Consider the following 21,653-nt stretch of genomic DNA (forward strand, 5'->3'; position numbering starts at 1 on the left):
GTATCCCTCAGTCGGCCCAAATACCAGAGGCTTAGTATTTCTGCACCGGTTGCTGATGCTCCAGGACTGACATCAGGTCATCAGTGGTATAAAAACAGGCAGCTGACACCATTACATCAGTCTTTCTTGCTGAGAAGCCCGAAGATGAAGCAGTTCGTACGAGTGCCGGTCAGCCGCTACCTGAGTTTTCATTTCCGAAATTGAAGTTGAAGTCTTCTAATGCTAAGTACCCTGTTGGGTATCCTGTTTTTCTTGCTCTAACTGATGTTAGAAAAAGTTAACAATTGTCTCACATGTGGAAAGCAAATAACACACCAAGATTTCCATTCTTACTGCATCACCTGTTTAGGCCCAGACAACGACGTCCCTCGCTGCCGGTATTGTGCTTTGTTCAGCGCCCAAACTATTCATCATTGGGCCCTTATTGTAGCTAAATAGTTTTGCTCCCAATCTCCGTATTCCAAAATGACTTCGGCAAGCCATCCGGCTACCGATTTTCTGAAAAAACGTAAGGTTAAAGACAGAGACAGACCACATAGGTCCAAAACTGCCGACGACACTTCCATTAAGCTAGTCGCCAGTTCACCGGTACTTAGTGAGGTGCTTTCACAGCCCCTGATGCCCACATCGATGGATTCACAGGCCATTACCGAGACCCGTTCAGAGTCCGGTATGCCACGAGACTCTTCTTTGACTATGGAACCTGCGAATGTCTCTACCTTGGATGGGTCCGGAGCCACTGTGCAGGCACCGGCTTCTGAGGAAGTTCTTCGCACTACCGATATTCGACACAAACAGACAACTTCTTTCTTGTCTTCAGTTCTTTCTGAAACTACTGAGTTTCTAAGACCCAGAGTACGAGCTACGCCTCAAAGAATGACGACCCAAACACATGCAACTGCTTCCTTGTCACAATCACAGATGCTTAAAATAGTGGAATACCTTATCATGCTGATTAGAGGAAGCCAGCCTTCCCCTGCTAAAAGAAAAAGAGACTTGACCCCAGCACCTTTATCAGACCAAGAGTCCGACGACTCTGAGATTTCTGATTATGAAGGCATGCCCTTATCTGCTTATGAGGATTCAGATGCAGAGGAATCCATTTCTTCTGCCTCTCCTCCAGAGGATATTTCTTTTGGTGAAACTCTACATACTTTGAGAGAGCACTTCCATTGGGAATGCCAGGATTATCCTCAGTCCAAAAAGAGACTCAGGGAATTTTTAGATTTACCACCGCACAGACCCTTAGCTATACCCTCTGTTCTGGATGTTGTGGATGATGTCTTTATGGAATCCAGTCTAACTCCTGATACTTTACCTCCTGCTCCCAGGAAACCTGACTGGTATTACAGTGTCCCTGACTCACACAAATTTCTTTTCAGGAATCCTACTTCTGTCCCAGAGGTCATCTCCCAAGGGCCTAAAGGAATAAAAGCAACTACAGTTAAGAATACCACCCCCTTGGACAGGGATTCTTAAGCCTTAGACAGAATGGGTAAAAAAGTATATACCTCTGCAACTCTTGCCATTAGAGCATTAAATTGTCAGTTCCACATGCTGAAATACCAGCAACATACCATGGAACTCATTAAACAAAAATTATCTTCCTTCCCTGACTGTGCAGAAAATAAAGATTTACAGGAACGTATGCATTCTGCAAGCCAAATCAGTAAGCATACTGTGCAATGTGGGTTTGACTCCCAAGAAGCATGCAGAACAGCAGTCACAGGTTCTATACTTAGAAGGCATGCTTGGCTTAAGGAACAGACCTTGCCAGATCATGTCAAATCAAAATTATTGAATGCACCACTGAACAAAGACTATCTGTTTGGCACTAAAGCAGACGAGGTTTTAAAAAAGATGGAAGAAAAAGCTAAGTCTATGCCGACAGTTAAAGACTTTTTGCAAGTTCAGCCTCCAAGATTCAGTAGGCATTGCCCCTCAAAACATTGGTCCTTTCCAGCCCCCTCAAGGGCACTTCAGACTAAACCTAGGGGTAGCAGACCCCCCCAGGCAGTAGTCTCTGGGTATGCATAGATCTAAGCAATGGAGTACCTCCACTTCTAAACCAGGGAGTGCTGAGCCACCCCCTTATGGAAAGAATTACCAGTGTCTCCTCTCACCTCTGTCCATCTTCTCATGCCCCTAGGAGGAAAACATGCCTCCCATGCAGAAAACTGTGGCTCCATTACCAGTAATCAATAGGTCCTCAACATAGTGTCTCAGGAGTACAAATTTTATTTCCACACATTGCCAACCCCAAAGAGATTCCCATATCTTCCTCCAAACCAGTGGGCAGAAGCACAAAACCAAGTTCATTCACTGCTCTCCATGAGGGCAATTCAGCCTGTTCCTGCAGATCAGATAGGCCAGGGGTTCTGTTCCAGACTTCTTCTGTTACCCAGAAAAGAGAGCACCTGGTGCCCAATCTTAGATCTATCTATTCTAAACACCTTCCTGGTGGTACCAAAACTCAGAATGCTCACACTGCAGCAGCTTCTCCCTGTGCTGTCCAAAGATACCTGGTTAGCCACTCTAGACCTCAAAGAGGCCTATCTGCATATCCCAATCAGAGATTCTTGCAGAAAATATCTATGTTTCAGGGCAGGATCTATGCATTATCTGTTCTCTGCACTTCCCTTTGGCTTATCCACTTCTCCCAGAGTTTTCACAAAATGCCTGGCTCCAACAATTGCTTTTTGCAGACAAATAAATATTCAAATTTACCCTTACTTGGACAACCGCCTGATTCAGGCAGACAGCCAGGAAAAGCTGTTACAGCACCTGACATTTGTAAAGGACCTACTAATCTCACTGGGGTATACTATCAACAAGAAGAAATCCAAACTAGTCCCCAGTCAAAAAATTGTATTCCTGGGAGCAAGCCTGGACACAGCATCCCAGATGGCATTTCTAACACCAGAAAAACAAGCCTATCTGACAGGCTACTTCTCTTAACTGGCCACCAGAGCCCAGTTATCTGCAAGAAAAATCCTGCAAGCTCTAGGGTTCATGGCCTCCTGCATTCTACTAATTCCATATACCAGACTACATATGAGGAAACTTCAGTGGTACTTAAAAAGCTTTTGGTGTCAACATTCTCAGGACCTGGAAACTATTATACCTATGATACCCTGTCTAAGGAAAGATTTTTTTTGGTGGGCAGCAGCATGCAACCACAACAAGGGATTTCCTTTTTCAAAACCCCACACCACCCAGACCCTAACCACAGATGCATCAAGCTATGCCTGGGGTGCTCACCTGGACGGCAGGTGCATTCAGGGCCCCTGCTTTCTCCTGGACCCCTACTAATCAAAACCGACAACACCACAGTAATGTGGTACATCAACAAGCAGGGGGGAACCCACTCTTACCCACTCTGCAGGCTAGCCATGACCCTTTGGAACATGGAATCAGCCATGCATATTCATCTGCAAATTCGATTCCTGCCAGGCAACCAAAACTCTCTGGCAGACAACTTAAGCAGAAATCTCCTAGACCCACATGAGTGGCAATTAAACCACAACACCTTCAACCTTGTGACCCAAAAATGAGGTACCCTGATGGTGGACCTATTTGCCTCCCTCTACAACCATCAAATCGGCAACTTCTGCACTCGGGAACCTCACAGCAAGGCCTGGAAAGTGGATGCCCTGTCCTTCCAGTGGGCAAACCTCTCAATTTATGCATTTCCCCCTCTACCTCTTCTTACCAGAGTATTACTCAAAGTAAGGGAGGAAAGGCCAAGGGCAATCCTGATTGCCCCAGACTGGCCATGCCAGCACTGGTACCCACTACTGTGCAGTCTGTCCCCGTTGCCTCCATGGCATCTCCCCCAGATAAGTTCATGAATTCACAGTTGCAGACCCTGAACCTAACAGCCTGGCTTATTCCTGGAATTCTCTTCCAGTGGCCAGCCTAAGCAGACAAGTCCTGGATGTCATACATGAAGCCAGATGACCCAGTACTAGAAAGCCCTATGCTGACAAGTGGAAAAGGTATTGTTCCTGGATCCAGACTAAAGGAGCTGACCCAGCACAGCCCTCCTTACCTCTCATCCTGGATTACCTAGCAGAACTATTCCACAGGGGCCTGTCCTTCTCTTCCATTAAAATCCATGCCTCTACCATCTCTGCACATTACAGCACTGAGCCACCTCTCTTCTCACACCCTCTCATCAAACAGTTCCTGAGAGGGGCTAACAACTTAAGGCCACCAAGAAGAGCCCATAGCCCTGCTTGGGACCTTAACTTTGAATTGGAAAAGCTCATGCCCCCCCCTCCCCCCACTTTGAGCCTGCAGCTTAAGCAGAGTTAAAATTCCTCTCTTGGAAAACAGCCTTGCTTCTGGCCATCACTTCAGCTAGAAAGGCATCTGAGCTACAAGCACTTATGGCTGTGGAACCTTTCATTATTTTTCATGCTGACAGGGTCTCTATCAGGACAAACCCAACTTTCATGCCTAAGGTGGTGTCCAGTGTGGCTCTCAACCAATCTGTTCATTTGCCCACCTTTTTCCCTAAACCTCAGACTAAGGGGGAAAGGATCCTGCACTCTTTAGATGTGCACAGACAGCTCAGATTCTACCTGGATAGGACTAAGCCCTTTAGGAGATCTGACCAGTTACTAGTCAGCTTTGCACCAGGGTTAGAAGGCAAAGCTATATCAAAACGAACCATCTCCAAATGGATAGCACACTGCATCCATTTCTGTTACAAATACCATGGGAAACCACCCCTGCAGGGGGTCAGAACACATTCTACTAGGGCAACTTCAACCTCTACAGCCTTTCTTAGAGGGGTCCCTACCAGGGACATCCTGGAAGCTGCAACATGGAGTTCTGTTCATAACTTCACCAAACATTACCACCTGCCTATCTTTTCAAAATCCAGGGCAGACTTTGTAACCGCAGTGCTGCAGGGCATACTAGCCAGCCCCAACTCTTCTTGACTGCCTCCGCCCATTCCTCAGCTTTGGGAATCACCCCAAGTGTGATGACTGCAACAGTGAAACATGAAGAACATAGTACATTTGTGTACACTTAGCATAAATGTAGATGTTTGAGTGTATTCACTGTTGCAGTCCTGGTTTCCCACCCTCCAGCATCCTTATCTCTCTCTCTTTTTCTCTCTCGTCCTCACCCTTACAGGTCTATTGGTATTTACTTTCTACTGGTGGTGTTACTCCACCATAACTTAGCTCCCTATTGGGGGCTCCTGACATTTGAGGCAAGAAAAACTGATGTAATGGTGTTGACTGCCTGTTTTTATACCACTGACAACCTGACGTCAGTCCTGGAGTGACAGCAACCGACACATAAATACTAAGCCTCTGGTATTCGGGCCAACTGAGGGATACCCCTGGCAGGATAACCCAAGTGTGATGACTGCAACAGTGAATACACTCAAACATCTACATTTATGGTAAGTCTACACAACTGTACTTTCTTGTACATTTCTAACTTACTGTGCCTACAGTGGAAGATTTGGCAGTCCAGAGATCCCTCCTTGTTCCCTTTCCCTTGCATGCTACTCCACCAGGTGACAGCTATGTGGTGCACCTGTCACCACTGGGCTTTCGGATATTGGCAAAGGCTCTTGCCACCCCCATAGTGCCATTTTTAGGCAAAGCTCAAAAGTCAAACCCACCCCCATAGACAGCACAAGGAACAAGAAACTAAGGGTAATGCTGCTTAATGCCAGAAGTCTTAACCTCAAGATGCACACACTTGAAACTTTCCTCAGTATGGAGAACATCGATATCTGTGCAGTGACAGGAACCTGGTTCAAGGCTCCAGAGAGCACCCCAGCACTACCAGGCTATACCTCATATCATGCTTTTCGGCCCCAAAACCCGGACCGAACCACAAAATGAGGGGGAGTTTCCATATTTATCAAGGATATCCACACCTCCAGGTTAGTGGCATTGCACGAAGTATCGGAGACCATCCATGTGCAACTAACAGTGGGCAAGACTGCTTTTCAGTTTATAGCATCCTACAGACCACCCTCTCAAAGTCAGGAATCCCATTCGGCTTTCCTGAAAACATTGGAGAACATGAAGATCTCTCCGAACACCATTATATTGGGCGACTTCAACTACCCAAACATTGACTGGGAGCACTACTCAAGCCCCAGCACCTTAGCCCAAAGGTTCCTGGAAATTACAAACTCAAATGCTATGGAACAACTAGTCACCACTCCCACAAGAGGGGACAACATACTAGACCTGATCATTACCAACATGGGGACTCTATGCTCCACACCAGAAGTATATCCCTCATTGGTAAGATCAGACCATAAATTAATTTCACTGGATGTCCACATCCCGACCCCACCCCCAGCCCAGAAAACCACAGTGAAAAACTTCTCAAAAGTGAACTTCTCACTTCTCAAAACCGAAGTGGAATCCTTCAAGGCCCCAGGGCCAGTGGAAACTATGGCCCAAACTGCAGAATCCTATATAAACGCATTCTCCGGACATCTCCAGGAATGCATGGATCATGCTATCCCAAACAAAACCAAGACCCAATCATCTAAAGGCAGGCATCCAGTCTGGTGGACCCCTGCCATAAATAAACTGTACAACAGAAGGAGGAAGCTACTACATGATAGAGCAAAATCCCTAATAGGGAAGGCATCTCTGATCAGTACTAGCAAAAAATTACGATCCCTCATAAAATCCTCCAAGGCCTGCTTCGAGAGAAAAATTGTACAGGACACCAAAGACAATCATAAGGCTTTTTTCAGTTATGTTAGGAACCTGGGATGCAACTCCCAGACTTGTTCTGAGTTGATTCTAAATGACAAAAAATACACTGAACCCACAGACATCGCCAATATCCTGGCAGACAGGTTCAGTGCAAACTTCTCTCTCCCCTCCCCCCCAAAAGAGCAAATATCTATCCCGGCAGAGGGCTGCCTCTCAAACATCTCTGATGCTCAGGTGAAGGCTGCCCTCTCCAAAGCAAAAAACACTGCTTCCATGGGACCAGATGGCATCCCAGGTTGCGTCCTACATGAACTCCAAGAGGAACTAATCCCTCAAATAAAACAGCTATACAATCTCAGCCTCACTACAGGATATGTGCCCACAGAATGGTGTACAGCAACAGTGGTCCCACTCCACAAAGGTGGAGCCTCTACGGATCCTGGAAACTATTACCCCATAAGCCTGACTAGCTTAGTCTGCAAGGCTATGGAGAGGATCATCATGGAACTCATAAACAAAGACATTGGGGACCTACAGACACTAGACCCTACCCAGTTCGGCTTTGTCAAGGGCAGATCCTGCCTTTTGAACCTGGTTGACTTCTTTGAAACAGTCACCAAAGCCATAGATGAAGGGAAGGTAGTCCACACAGCCTATCTGGACCTTGCAAAGGCATTTGACACAATACCCCACTCGGGCATCATAGATATGCTATCCAGCTTAAATATAAACACCTATGTCACAAGATGGGTCGCAAACTGGCTCAAAGACAGAACCCACAGAGTGAGAGTTGCTGGAGCCATGTCAGACTCGAAACTGGTCACAAGTGGCGTCCCACAGGGTTCTGTCCTGGGACCACTCTTGTTTGGTATATACTTTTCCGAGGTACAGGCAAACGTGGGAGGACTATGGCTCACCAAGTTCGCAGACGACTGCAAACTGGGCGCCATAATCGACTCTCCAGCTGACACACACATCCTTCAAAAAGGTCTCACAGAGACAGATAACTGGTGCCAGCACCATGGTTTAAAGCTAAATGCCAAAAAATGTATAGTCATACCCTTTGGCAAAAACAATGTGCACACAAATTACCACATAGGCGGAAACCCATTAAGTACAGAGAAAGTTATTAGGGACCTGGGGACCCAAGTTGATAGCAATCTCTCCTTTGAAAACCACATTGCCAAAGTGGTTAGAAAGACCTTCTACATAGCCCACCTCATCACGAAGGGTTTCACATCTAGATCAAGAGAGGTAATCGTGCCCCTTTATTCATCCTCATCAGGCCCATCATAGAATACAATGCCCCTTTTGGGATGTACCTTACTCGACACCTGCAGCAATTAGAAAGACCCCAAAAGTATCTCACCAGGAGGATCAAGGGTCTCAAACAGATGCCATATGCTGCTCGGTTAAAAAAACTCCAGCTCTACTCAGTTGCATACTGCCTACTTCGAGGCGATCTATGCCTGACATACAAAGCTATGTCAAATCCAGAATTAATGGACATGCTCCACCTCAGTAAATCTAAATCCCTTAGAGCCACACGCTCGAGGGACTTCAACCTCAGCACAGAAATAAATAGAACTTGCTGGAGGGACAGGTTCATAACCCAGAGGCTCCCTTTGTTCTGGAATAGAATTCCAGTTCATGTGAGGCAGAGCACCTCACTGAATCTCTTCAAGAAGAATCTCGATAGGTGGATGGGGGATCGTAGGTTTGTCCCAGGGATTACTCCCGTGTCGCTATTAGACAGAGGCACAGTAAACTAAACCTTAAAAAGGGCACAGTATACTCAAATCAAGGGGTGGCGTAAGCCATACAGAATCAGGTTAGGCTTATAATTGCCCCAGGGCAGATAGCCTAGTATGAACCTATGAACCTATGAACCTATGAGCCAAGCTGCCTCTAAACCCCTAGGATAGATGAGCCAGTCTTGACCACTCAGTGCATTACACTCCAGCAACCAGGCTGCATTTAAAGCTCCATCCCTCTGCACCACGTAGCTGTCTTCCACTGTTTCTTACATTGGTAGTAGACATCTGGGATGGGAAAACACATGGTGCATTTATATCAACATAGTTCCACCTTAGCAGATTACATGGGAAATAGCTACATGGAGGCCATACAGGAAAGACACATCTTTCTTTGCAATTAACTTAATGAAGTGACCTAGAAGAAAGCAGTTTTAGAGGGTAGCATAACACGTTTTAGTACTTTTTCTTGGGGTAATCTGAATTTTGATATAGGTGAGTCGAAGGGCAGCAGACTAGTAAAAGATGTGGAACTGTATGGTCCGTGCACTTTATGGAAGAATATTAAGTGTAACATATCTCTTTTATGTTCTTTCCTTATCTGCTATACTTTTTCAGTGACTTTTCTTTGCAGCTTATCCTGGTGAGTGTATCTGCAGGCGCTGATATATTGATGAAATTGATATGAAAAATTAAGAAACCTTCTGGCAAACTGCATAGAAAGAAGGATATGAGAATAATCATATAACTGGAAATATCTGTAATGTGTATGAATCATCTGTCAAGTCCTTTACTGGTATACTGTGTGTGTTGCTCATTGAACTGTTTTCATGTAGTATGTAGCTTGGATACAACATATCGCTGGCGGTTTGTGAGACTGTTTGGAATACAGTGTTCAGCTCTATGACTTGTATGTGTTTTGCAGGTAAAGAAATATAAGTATGGTTAGAATACAGCAATGTGTGATATACTGAAAATATTTATTTTCTGGAGATTAGGCAAAATATTATTTTCTGGAAATCAGACAAAAGAAAATGATAACTCTGAAGCTGTTCATATTTATGAAAGAAATTGAGGGTGGCTGAAATGTAGTTGCCAAATTGACATCTGACTCTGTAAAGCACCAAGTATGTAGTTATATTTTTTGGTGGATGCTTAGAAGATACATGTTGACATTATTTTTTCACAGAAAGAGTTGTAGATAAGTGGCACAAAATCTATGACTAGGCTACAAAAGCAGTGGAAGTACCAGTGGTCGAGAGAAAGCAAAAACATTATGAAAAATAAATTTGACTGCATTAGATGGTAGCATGTAAGGCATATTTTAATTATACAATGTTTTGGCAGACAGTACTTGAAGTTTGATTTGTGCATGTATCTTTAACATCAGCCGTAATGACTACTACAGAACAATTGCAAAATACTGCTCCTGCTAGTAAAGTATACTGTAATTCACATTTTAGGCTTTGTGTTGTATGTTAGCCAAGTTGTATCAGCCTGTTATTGCACAGTTTTTCAACTGTGTTGTAAGGAGCTTCTTAAACCACTCATTAGTTTAACCAGAACATTCATATAGTTACAAAGATACTCAGTACCATTTATACTGCCATCCATGTGTATTACATATTTGTCCGTTATCTGGCCATTGTTTCTCTTGCGCTTCTAACTGCACCTTTGCACCAGAGTTTGTTACAAGCTCATGTGCATATTAATGCACATGCAAACGCATGCACATAGTTTTACTTGGATGGCATTTCTTTTTGGGCAGAACTGTCATGTCTAACATCACATCTTATATGCTAATTCAGTATCTGTACTAGTGAACTCTTCTTTTTCAAGCCTTAATGTCATTTTATTAGTATTGTCTTATCAAATGAATGTCTCTTCCCTTCTGCCCTAACAGAAACTGTGCAAATCATGATGGAGGAAGGAAGGTATGGGGCATAAATGACATGACATATGCAGATTGTCTCAAAGCCCTATCCCTATACTCAGTGTCCTTCAGACTGTTGAGTGATGCTCTATGCCTGGTATCCTTGGATTCACTCTGATGGACCTTCTGCATATCTGCAAAAAAGTCGTATCAGAAATACATGTGATCTGAGGACTTAAACATTGCTTTCAGCATACATAGGACATTTTTGTGGGACCGGTATGTGTTTCAGAGAATATCCCTTCTTTGGAACAGGCTTCCCATCCATGTGAAGCTGTGTTCTTCCCTAAATCAGTTCAGCAGAGGTGAACCACTGCTCATTCACACAGGCTTCCCTTGAAAAGCCATTAGATGGCACAGCTTGCACAGTTAGCTGGTTGAAGATGCTAGAAATTACATCATTAGAGATGTCATTATAGTCACACTGGACGTGTCATCCCAGCTACTGGCAGTGCCTCACATATGGTGGTGCACATCTGGAGGAGTGGAACTTCACAATTAGAACTGGCTCTGGTTTTGAGCTGAATATTGTGGTTTCCAGAAGTATGCTGCTCAGTGACTTGATATGCAGTTGTAGATGCACTCTGATGACAGGTCAACTTTGAAAGTTGATGTTCATTGTGTTTCATTGTTGCAATAGTAACACTTAGGATTTCCTGCCTTGGGAAGCCCTTGGTCAGCCAGAATACTGGACATTTTTCCCCTCCTCTAGGCCCAGTGGATGCTCTCCTTTTGGGCATTGAGGCATCTGTGGATAAAGGGCAGTCAGCTAGTGACATTTCTTCAGTTCTGTTTTGCCATCAGAGCCTAAGACTTCCTTCATGTAGTACATTGGTTGTCTGAATTGAGGATCTAAAGCTAAATGCCGCATTGTGGATTTTCCAGTTTTTCTACTGCTTATATTGCATTTCATTAAATGTCTTTTAAGACTAATGTTTGTATAGTGTGCTGAAAGTAGATCCCTCACTGGTAATTCCTGTCTGTTTGCCTATTCTGCCTGAGACTGGAGCATGACATGCCCAATTGTCCCCAGTTTTAGGACTATTAACAATAGGGCCAAGTCCCTTGATAACTTTTTGGATAAGAAAGAGTGTAGGAGACCTCCACAAACTATAGCATCCAGCAGTTCTGCTGCTGATCTCCCTCAGAAGAGGAAGGAGAAGAATCCAAAAGTTGCTAGCGAGCCAGATGATTACGTTTCCTTATCTGATAGCCTGCTTAGACCTGATATTGTTGAAGGAGAGGTACCTTTGCAACCACCTGTAATGACTGAGTTTATGGCCATGGCCCCTGGCTAGACCCCTTCAGATGTTGCCATGTCATAGGCTCCATTGATATCCACTTGAGACGAGTTAGCTCAGGCTTTGGATGGGTCAGGAGCTACTAAGCAGGTGCCAGCTTCTGACTGCCATTCAAGACTGTTACAGGGGGAGGGTGGAATTCCGTGAAGAAACAGGAAGAAGATCTAAGCAGGCAGGATGCAGGCTGTGGCTGGCCACCCGCTAGCCTGCACCATCTACTACTGACAGCACACCCAATACCAGGCCCAAGGCTAAATATAAGAAGGCTGTTGTAGGCAAGCCCCAGCCTAAGTATCTTGGGCCACAGACACCCTCACGGGCCTACCTGCAGGACCTTGTCAGGTTAGCTAAGGATCTCATGGACCTGTGCCTGAGGAACTTCAGACAAAAAAAAAAGAGAGAAATCTTTCACCTCTGGAGTTCTCTGATTCCTGTGACTCAGGTGAGGATAAACTGGTATATCTGGACCAACTTTCCACATGGTTATATGCCAACTCTGAATCGGATAACACCCCAGCCTTAGCTTCACCACCTGAGGATTTTTCCTTTGTAGAGATACTACACAAGGTGAGAGGTCTTTCATTTGGGAAGCTCAGGACGACTCTAAATCAAAGAAAGTGGTGAGAGAGTTTCTAGACCTTCCTGATCATAAAGCACTAGCTATTCCTCCAGTCCTAAATGTAGTGGGTGATGTCATCCAGGACACATCCTTGCATTCTGAGTCCCAGCCTCCTGTGCTCAGGGCACTTGTCTGTTTTACAGGGTCCTGGATTCTCACAAACATCTTTTTAGCAATCCAGTGGCAGACCCTGAGGTATTCTTCTCAGGATCCAAGAGGGCCAATGGCAACACTTCTAAGAATCCTTTACCCAATTACAAGGAGAGTAGCTCCCTTGACAGATTTGGGAAAATGTTATACCTTAGTTACTCTGGCCATGAGAGCTTTGAATTACTTGTTTCACATGGTTAAATTCCAGGAATCCCTCCTGGACCAGATGAAACAGAAAATGCAGGTGATACAAACATGGGTCTCCAAAAAGAGTTGTTAGAACTTTGCAGCACCAGTTCCCAGGTTGCTAAACACTCTTTACACTGTGATTTTGATGCTGTTGAAATATCAGGTAAGGCAGCTACCTCAGGATCAGTAATCACTGGCTTTGTGAGAAGTCCATCCTGACCACGTTATGATCCCCTGGACAAGGAATTCCATTTTGGATACAAGGCTTAAATTGTTTTCAAAAGACTGGAGGACATGGCTAAGTTTTTACAAACTGTCAAAGACTTTTAGCAGGTCCCATCTCCAAGGTTCATCAGAAATTACCCTACCATCTCCTGGTCCTTTCTTGCCTCCCAATCAAAAAACTAAAGCAGAAAGATCATAAGGGATAGAGAGAAAAGAAGGTGACAAGCAGACCCCAGAAATAAGCCCAACAGGCCTCAGTTCAGTGGACCCAGAAGGGAAAAGCAGTGATTTAGACAAGCAAATCCCTATCCCCCCTCACTGAAAACCCCACACAAACCATCCTACAAAGCTAGGTGGCAAACTCTCCCTTTTCCTAAATCAATGTCAGATCATCACCCAGGACAGATTGGTCCAAGCTATAATCAGAAACTGATATAGAATACAGTGTGCTTCTCTCCCAAGGTTCTCAGGCATTCCTCCCATCCCCAAAAGAGGTAAAGGCTCAAATCAAGGATCTCCCAATGATCTATAGAACAAGACCCCTCAAATGAAGTAGAAACACGGATCTGCTCCAGGCTGTTTCTGGTTCCATGAAAAGAAGGAAACTGGAGATCCATCTTACACTTCTGAAGATTAAACAAATTCCTGGTGCCTCCCAAGTTCAGAATTCTGACCTTACAAAAACATCTTCCCATGATCTTTCCTTAGGCAGTCTTGGTTGCCTTGGATTTAAAAGAACACAGAAGGTACTGTTGCATCAGTGCAGGTGGGATACATTGCCAGATCTCCGCAGTGTCTTTTGGCTTGTCTTTTGCTCCTAGAGTATTCACAAAATGCCTGACTCCAATAATCGCCTTTTGCATGATCAAAGGCATGCAAATTTACCCCTATTTGTACAACTGCCTCATACAGGTAAGTGCAATGGAGGGACTTAACTCCCCTCTGCAAATGACCATGACATGCCTCACAGATTTAGAGTTCTTTCTCAATCACATGAAGTCCAGCCTTCTTCCCTCCAGTAGTCTAGTTGTCCTTGGGATTCTGCTGCTTTCAATAGACAAATGGCTATCCTGTCACAGGGTAAGATTCTCTCCCTAGCACACTACTTTCAAAAGTTAATCCAGAAGGAATCTCTCAGCCAGAGAGCTCTTGAGAGCACTGAGATATATGATCTCTTGCATTCTAATGGTACCCTTAACAAAACTGATTTAAGAAAGTTACAGTGGTATCTCAAAATTGTATGGTGTAGTAACATTTCTTGCTTGCATCAAGAAAGAACTATTATTGTGGAAAGGTGCCTGCAAACTGAACAAGGGAGTCCCCTTCACCTTACAGGCAGGGCATCAAAAGATCAGCACAGATGTCTCAGACCTAGCTTATGGGAGGATCACACACACACACACACACACACACACACACACACACACGCGCGCGCACGCACACAAACACACACACACACACACACACACACACACACACACACACACACACACACACACACACACACACACAATCATACAAAGATACACAGTTTGAAATTGCAAGCCACAACAACTTCTTAAAATGTCATAGCAATCTAAAGGAAGTGGCGGCAGTCTACAGAGTCCCCATAGCATGCAGACAGAACTGGACAGCAGATGCTGTTGGTAAGGACAGACAACACCATAATAATGTGACATTATCAACAAACGGGGAGGTACCCACTCCTTCCCCTTGTGTCATATGGGCATGCATCTCTGGGAAAAAGCACAGAGTAGACAATGCCCTATCAGACTACTTAAGCAGGTAGGCAACAGACTCTCACAAATTGATGCTGAAGAAGGCAATCTTCAGAAAACTCACAATCAAGTGGGGTTTGCCAGAAGTAGACCTTTTTGCTTCAAAGGAAAACAAACCAATCAACAAGTTTTGCTCAAAGGTCCTAAACCACAGGGCCTAGAGAAGAGATACCTTCTCCTTCCCATGGAGAGGTCTATTTCTGTATGCCTTCCCTACCATACCCCATCATCCCCGGGGTACTTCTGTAGATCACTGAAGATGAATGAGGAGTGATCCTGATAGCATCCTTCTGGCCCAGTCAGCACTCATTCCCCATGCTTGTTACTTGTTGAGCTATAAAGTTTGAGTTCTGGTCCTGAGGCATTTGCATTATTTGACAGTTACTGTTTCCTTGTTCTGCTTTTTTATTTTGTTTTTCTTGTTATACATTTTCAGGAACTGTGTGGAATTGGTAAGATATTATATTTGCAGCATTTTTTATGTCTCATAGTTCAACATAGTCAAGGAAGAACCATGGCTGCTCCCACTAGAGATGGCTTTGCTAACACAGAGCAAACTGACCACCATACACTCCAGCTTGACAACACTCAGGCTGCCAATGTGGAAGCTTTTTGATTCTCATCCTTTCCAGCCAGATGTTTAACAAGGATGCTGTAGTCATCCTCAGAGACCAGGAGACCCACCACCAGGAAGTCTTGCATCTCTGACTGGAAAAATTCTCACACTGGTGCCAATCCAAGGGGCAGCAACCTTTACAACTAAAAATCACCTTGTTTTATCTTACCTGGCAGAACTTTTCTCTAAAGGATGTTCTTAATCGTTCATTAAACTTCGTACGTTAGCTATTTCGACCTGCATGCCTTTGCAGCCTCCTCATTTTTTCACCATCCTACAGTGGATCAATTTTTCAAGGTGTCATTCACTTAAGACCCCCAGGAGGCCCCTTGCTCCATCCTGGGGCCTTACCTTTTTGTTGTAAAAACTTTACTGTGCCCTTTTTTTGAGCCTGCTTTCTCCTCAGACATCAAATCTACCACCTGGAAACCCCCTATTAGTGGTCATTACTTCAGCCAGACGGATTTCTGAGCTTGAGGTGTTGTGTGTAGGGAACCCTTTCACAGGTTTCACAAGAAAAGAGTTTCACTGAAAACCAACCTCTCCTTTACGCCTGACGTAGTCACAGAAGCTTTTCTTAACTGGGTTGTACATTTACCTGTCTTCTTCCCTGGTCCATAGAACAAAGGAGGAAGAGCCCTCAAATCCTGAGATGTGCACCGGCAGCTCAGGTTTTGTCTGCACAATACTAGGACCTTCAGGAAATCTGACCAGTTATTTGTAGCGTTTGCAACTAAAAACAAGGGAAAGTGGTTAGCAACAAACTATTTCTGAGTGGATTTCTAATTGCATTATCTTCTATTACAAGTGCTATGGTAAATTGGTGCCTGAGCACATCAGGACACATTCCATCAGTACCACTACAGCTACCACTGCCTTTATCAGGGGAGTGCCTAGCCATTCCATAATGTAGCCTGCTACCTGATCCTCTGTACACACTTACTCTAAGCATTACAATCTAGCCTCTGCTCCTAGAGCTAGACCTGTATTTGCTCAGCTGTCCTGTAAGGACTTTTTTCCCCCATAGTAAGTGCCTTTTTGCCAACCTCCATTTTTCTGATGCTTTGGGAATCCTCCCAAGTGTTATTATTATAGCTGTGTGTGCTTACCATAAATATAGATGTTCAAGTGTTGCAGTCACCATTCCCTCCCACCTTCCCTTCTGCATCTTCCTATGGGATGGGGTGTGTACCCTTTTCAACTTTCTTCTTTGGTTTCCTCCCCCCTAACTATAGCTGATTCTCCAAAGGGGACAGTATGGACAGGTCTTGCTCCCTGCCAGGGGCAAGTAGAGTACTGACCATGGGGGGGGGGGGGTGCAAGAAAGATCTGATGAAATGGCGCCAGTCCAAGACTTTTATCCACTGATGTCTTGCTGTCTAAGAGGAGGGTTTTCACCATTGCTAGGGGAGGGGGGGTCTGTAGTATTCAAATCGATCAGGGGCTTCCCAAGACAGGAAATCCCAAATGTTATTACTGCAATAGTGAAGACAGTTGAACATCTATATTTACAGTAAGTACACACAACTGTACTTTCTTCCTGCTTAGCTCCTTATAACAGTGACACCTTTTCCTTTTACCTCACTCACTGTTGCAGTTCTTTTTGGCCATATTTAAGAATAAGGTACTTGTTGAGCTAAAAAGTTTGAGTTCTGGTCCTGAGCCATTTGCATTATTTGACAGTTACTGTTTCCTTGTTCTGCTTTTTTATTTAGTTTTTCTTGTTATACATTTTCAGGAACTGTGTGGAATTGGTAAGATATTATATTTGCAGCATTTTTTCTGTCTCAAAATCAGTCAATGTTTTTGTTTTAGTTTTTGCATGGTTTCAGCTCTTATGAAGAGTCTGTCCTATAATTACTCAAAGAATAAGGTTAGCTGTAAAACTAATAGGTATATTTGTATAAGCAAGATAGAAGTGGAACCAGACAGTGTTAAAAAATAATTTCTTTACGGAAAACACAGTTTGTCTCCCTATAAGAATCTGTGGGGGCAGCAATTCCTAAATTCGAAAACTGTAAGTAGAGCTATGTAACTCTTATCTTATAATTCTAAATTGAAATGTGCACAATTTAAAGTGTCCTTCTGAATGTTGTAATATGCAAACACACAGAACAAATGCCGGTGTTAATAAATATGATTATTAATGCAATGGTAAACCTAATTTATTGCTCTCCCAGTATCGTGACTCAGCCAGCAACCCGGCTGATTAAGGGTAAAGCTTGTTCTTGTCTGCACTTGTGGTCTGGCAGTCTTTAATGTGATTAATGCATCTCTCTGCAGTGAATGACAAACTTTCAGCTTCTGCCATCAACCTTCCAAGGCAACTCGACTCTGCAATCACTAAGAGGCTGTCTTCCTCCACAGCAGCAATTACGCATTCCTCTGAGAGAGGCAAGTGAACTTCCAGCTCTCTGTGTTTGTGTTTGTGAAAGGGTTTTTTTTTTTGTGCAGCTCCAGCATCCTAGAAAAGTACTTTCTTGTTAAGTTTGTGTTTTCCACAGTCAAGAGGGCTGTGTTAAAAGGTATTTGCTTTCAGCTTATGAAAGCCTCATTGCTGCAAGTATGCAGTTAAAGTAGTTTTCTCTGCAAGTATATCAATATGTTATTATTTCTTTGTATTCTTTCCCATGGAAAGTTTTACACCTTCAAACAACTTTTTTATATGTTTCTGAGGTTAAACTGAAGTTAAACTGAGAAGGATGAAAAAATGAAACTTTTTTTTTTCTGTTGTCCTCCTCAAAATGCGTGCGAGGAGGTCAAAGCCCTCTATCTTGTTTCCTGGGGTTTTTGTACCTGCACTGGGAATCACAGAGAGCATTGAGAATTTAGCACTGTTGTTTCACCGAGCATCAAAGATGGGGGTGATGTCTGCTGAACAACTGTCAGTCCCTTCAATAATTCATTTTACAAGTAAATGTCAGTCCCTTCACTAGTTCATTTTACAAGTAAATATCAGTCCCTTCACTAGTTCATTTTACAAAAAAATGTGCTGTATCAGTATAAGTAACCATACAAAATTAAGACACTAGTTTTTATTTGTTTGTTTATGATTTCCTCATTCCAGACTCAAAAGTATGGGGACCCTTCCATTCATCTATAAAATGAAACACCGAGTGCTGACTTTGTAAAAACACTAACCTAAAAGAGTTTTAGGTCAGGATCCTTGGCAGTTTATTTAAAATTTTTATTAACATTATGTATTTATTTGCATAAAGTTCTCTAGTAAAGACCAGACAGAAACTGCAGGGTATAACCTATTGATTTTTGTCAGCTTTCAGATATTTGCTGGTTTCTTAAAAAATGAACACGTCAGCAGGCTGCAGTAACTTTTGTAGAGACTTATACTTGTCAGGTAATCAGTAGTAGTGCCAAGATGGATAAATCCCTGACCACATCCCAAACTTCCCGCAGTCTCTTGGTGACCCAGACACTGGATGAGCCAACTAGACAAAAAAGATAGGACTGAAAAGCTGGTAGTGTGGTCGCATATCCTGGGACTGAAAGGAAACTGCTTGACCCATCACACAATTCATGCATGACTGAAGGTAGAGAACTCCATCAGGAGCATTGGGTCTGATCCACACAAGGATTGCCAGGTGATATCTTGTGTTGTAGCCAGAATGTTGTATGTGTAGATGGACACACAAAGTATGCAGACCTGGCATGCTAATGCTAGCTTTCACATAACATGCTGAAGGGCAGACAGGTACAACAGGGCCAAGAGCTGAAGCAAAAAACCCTGATGACTGTGTGGCTAGATGCTACTGCTGAAAGTAGAGCTTGATGGTTGGTAGGTAGTAGGAAAAATAACCAAGAAAATGATAAAAGAGGAATTGGTGCTAGTGTCCATGTCATGGATTTGCTCACAAATGAGGGACAAACATGTAAGTCATCAAACTCAGAGCAAAAAACATTGATCCACAAAGGATCGAAAAAAAAAATAAAGACATAAACAACTATTTTTTCAGGAGTGGAAAAGCCCCCCCCCTGCATCTCCATGTGGGGGCTACACCCCCACCCCCCTGCTAATTGTACAATGGAGAAAGTTCAGGTTCTCTGATACTCAGTGTGCAGCAATCTCAGTGTGAGAAAGTCATTCGACAAGCACTAGGTGCTGATGCTGGAAGGAAGCCTTGCTGTTTAATGTCGGTGTACTGCACTGTAATGTGTATTTTATTTTAAGGCTTAGTGATTGAGCCCATTACTGTTGTTGTTAATGGGGACAGTAACACCCCATCCATAGGTTGTCATTCTGCATGGGTTCTCATAGCCCATTATTTGTGATGTTTGGCAGTTGTTCGTGCTGTGCATTCTTATTGCTTGTGGATTACTTGTCCACATTTTCTTTTAAACTATTCAGAAATTGTGCCCAACAATTAGAATAGTTATGAAGAAAAATACTAATTAAAATAGTAGAATCCTTGTCTCCTTTGCCTGAAGTGTTAAATGTGAATGACCTCAGATTGTAACTCCCACAGTTGCTATCCTTAATCTGCTTTTATAAAGGCATACAATAACTGCAGGTGTATACAAGCATTAAAGCATCACAGTGACTCATATGATATTCTTTCTACCTTGGGTGACAGAACTTTGGCCCAACACAGTTTGCATATTGGGAGCCATGTGTGCGTCCTGAAATCAGAAAATATTTACTAATTGCAAAGGATCTAATAATTTTTCTGTTTTTTACTGCTTCTGAGACATAAAATGAAGGTGTAACATGTTGTTCATTTTTACTTAAAGGAAGAACTGATGCAGAGTCCTTAGTTTTTTGAACAGAACATTGAAAAGTTTTCTTATGGAGGCCATGTCACTATCCGGTCATAGTTATGAGTGTAACTACTAGACATACATGTCCAGAATGATGTCCTGATTGAAATCACTGTTGCAGTATTCCAAACAGATGAGTTTTTGCCACTGGCATCCAGGCAGGGTACCAAAACCTAAACCTTCCATAAGCCATGCATCAGATGTATGACTTCAGCCTGTGAGCATAGGAGGTGAGTAAACAGACTTATAAGTGTAAATCCTCTGACTATCACACCACCAGCACAAGTGCAGGTCTCACACCTATTGTTATGATCTCCGCATAGTCGATTGTACTGTAGGACTTCATGAATTCAGATAAGAGCCCTGTTGGGGAACTTTCCTTTCTTGCTTAATCTTGTTGATCTGTTAGGTGTCACTTAGTAGGGGTGTGAGTGCAATAGGTGGATACCCTACAAGTAAACCTCCATTTCCAGTGCCTTTTTTGCTTTGGCCCAGAGCACGATTATAAATCTTGTTCCATGTACCAGTCCGTTGTACCCAAGACATTGCATTAATGAATGTCATCATTGGATACTATCCTAGACATCCAACATCTTTGGCATAGCCCTCCACTCCTGATATTGTCCACTATAAAGAAAAAGCTTCAGAGGCCTAGGCCCAAAGTTCAGTCTGCCCGGTCTGATTTGAGGTTGTAGAACCCACAGTACATCCTACAGTTTCTCAGGCATCCTCTACCGTGACCCCTCTGGAGGCTGTATGGTGTCCACGAACCACACATCTCTAGTTACTGGTTCCACAATGCAGAAGGGGGAACCATGGATCATTATATTAGAAAGCCTGGAAGATATACATCAGATTTTAGTAAGGGCAGATATTCTGGGATCTGTCATCGAAGTAAGCCAGGGGTCAGATCCTCCACACTACATCACCCCTATAAAGAAGTGGCAAAAGAACTAAGCATGTTCTGTTCTCCCAGTCTGTTAGGGAGAAGGAGTGGATGGAGTTTTCTCAGGTACTGTCATGGTCATTATGGCTGTCAAGCCACCTGTCCTCACTGTTTCTCCACCCATTCCTTAGAAGATTACAATGGGTCTTCCTCAGAGGATGAGGAGAAGGTGTCTCATTCAGATGAGCATTCCTTAGCATACTCCTCTCAAATCCCTCACCTGGACAAGTGTTGTCTGATGATGAGGATACCCTCTCTGCTGAATCTCCTGGGGAGGAAGCACCTTTTGGGAAAATGATTGTGAACACGATGAAATATTTTGATTGAGTCCCTGAATGTATCTCTGACATTCAGAAAAGGTACAACAATTTTTAAAAGAGGGCAGTCCAGCCCCTCCATTTCTGGTAACCTTCTTTGATGCTTTTACATCCACATCCTCTACTCCTGTTTCTCAGCCTACAGCTCCCAAGAGGCCTGATAAATTCTGTAACTTTCCTGATGATCTCAAATTCTTTTTCAAGAATCCAGTTGCTGATCCTTCTGCTGTTTCCTTAGCCTTTGATAAGCCTGCTAAGCTTTTTCCTTCTGTTAATACTCTTCAGTCAGACAAGGACAATAGGGCTATGGACAGGTGCGAAAAAAGGTTTATGCTCCTCTAC

General features: G+C 43.5%; 1 protein-coding gene across 10 annotated transcripts in view; it reads left to right on the forward strand.

Annotated features, from left to right (window-relative positions):
• The window catches only part of MAP7D2 (MAP7 domain containing 2), a 1,271,501-nt gene that overhangs the window by 947,815 nt on the left and 302,033 nt on the right, over positions 1–21,653 (forward strand). For 6 of the 10 annotated variants that reach the window (XM_044072255.1, XM_044072256.1, XM_044072253.1 and 3 more), the window contains one exon: positions 17,559–17,669. The exons of the other annotated variants lie outside the window; for them this stretch is intronic. In XM_044072255.1, coding sequence (XP_043928190.1) covers positions 17,559–17,669 — 111 coding nt within the window. The remainder of the gene's footprint in view (positions 1–17,558; positions 17,670–21,653) is intronic. 10 annotated transcript variants of the gene reach the window in all.

The sequence above is a fragment of the Protopterus annectens genome, chromosome 5.part0, assembly GCF_019279795.1.
Source record: "Protopterus annectens isolate FY-2018-M chromosome 5.part0, PAN1.0, whole genome shotgun sequence".
NCBI classification, from domain to species: Eukaryota; Metazoa; Chordata; order Ceratodontiformes; family Protopteridae; genus Protopterus; species Protopterus annectens.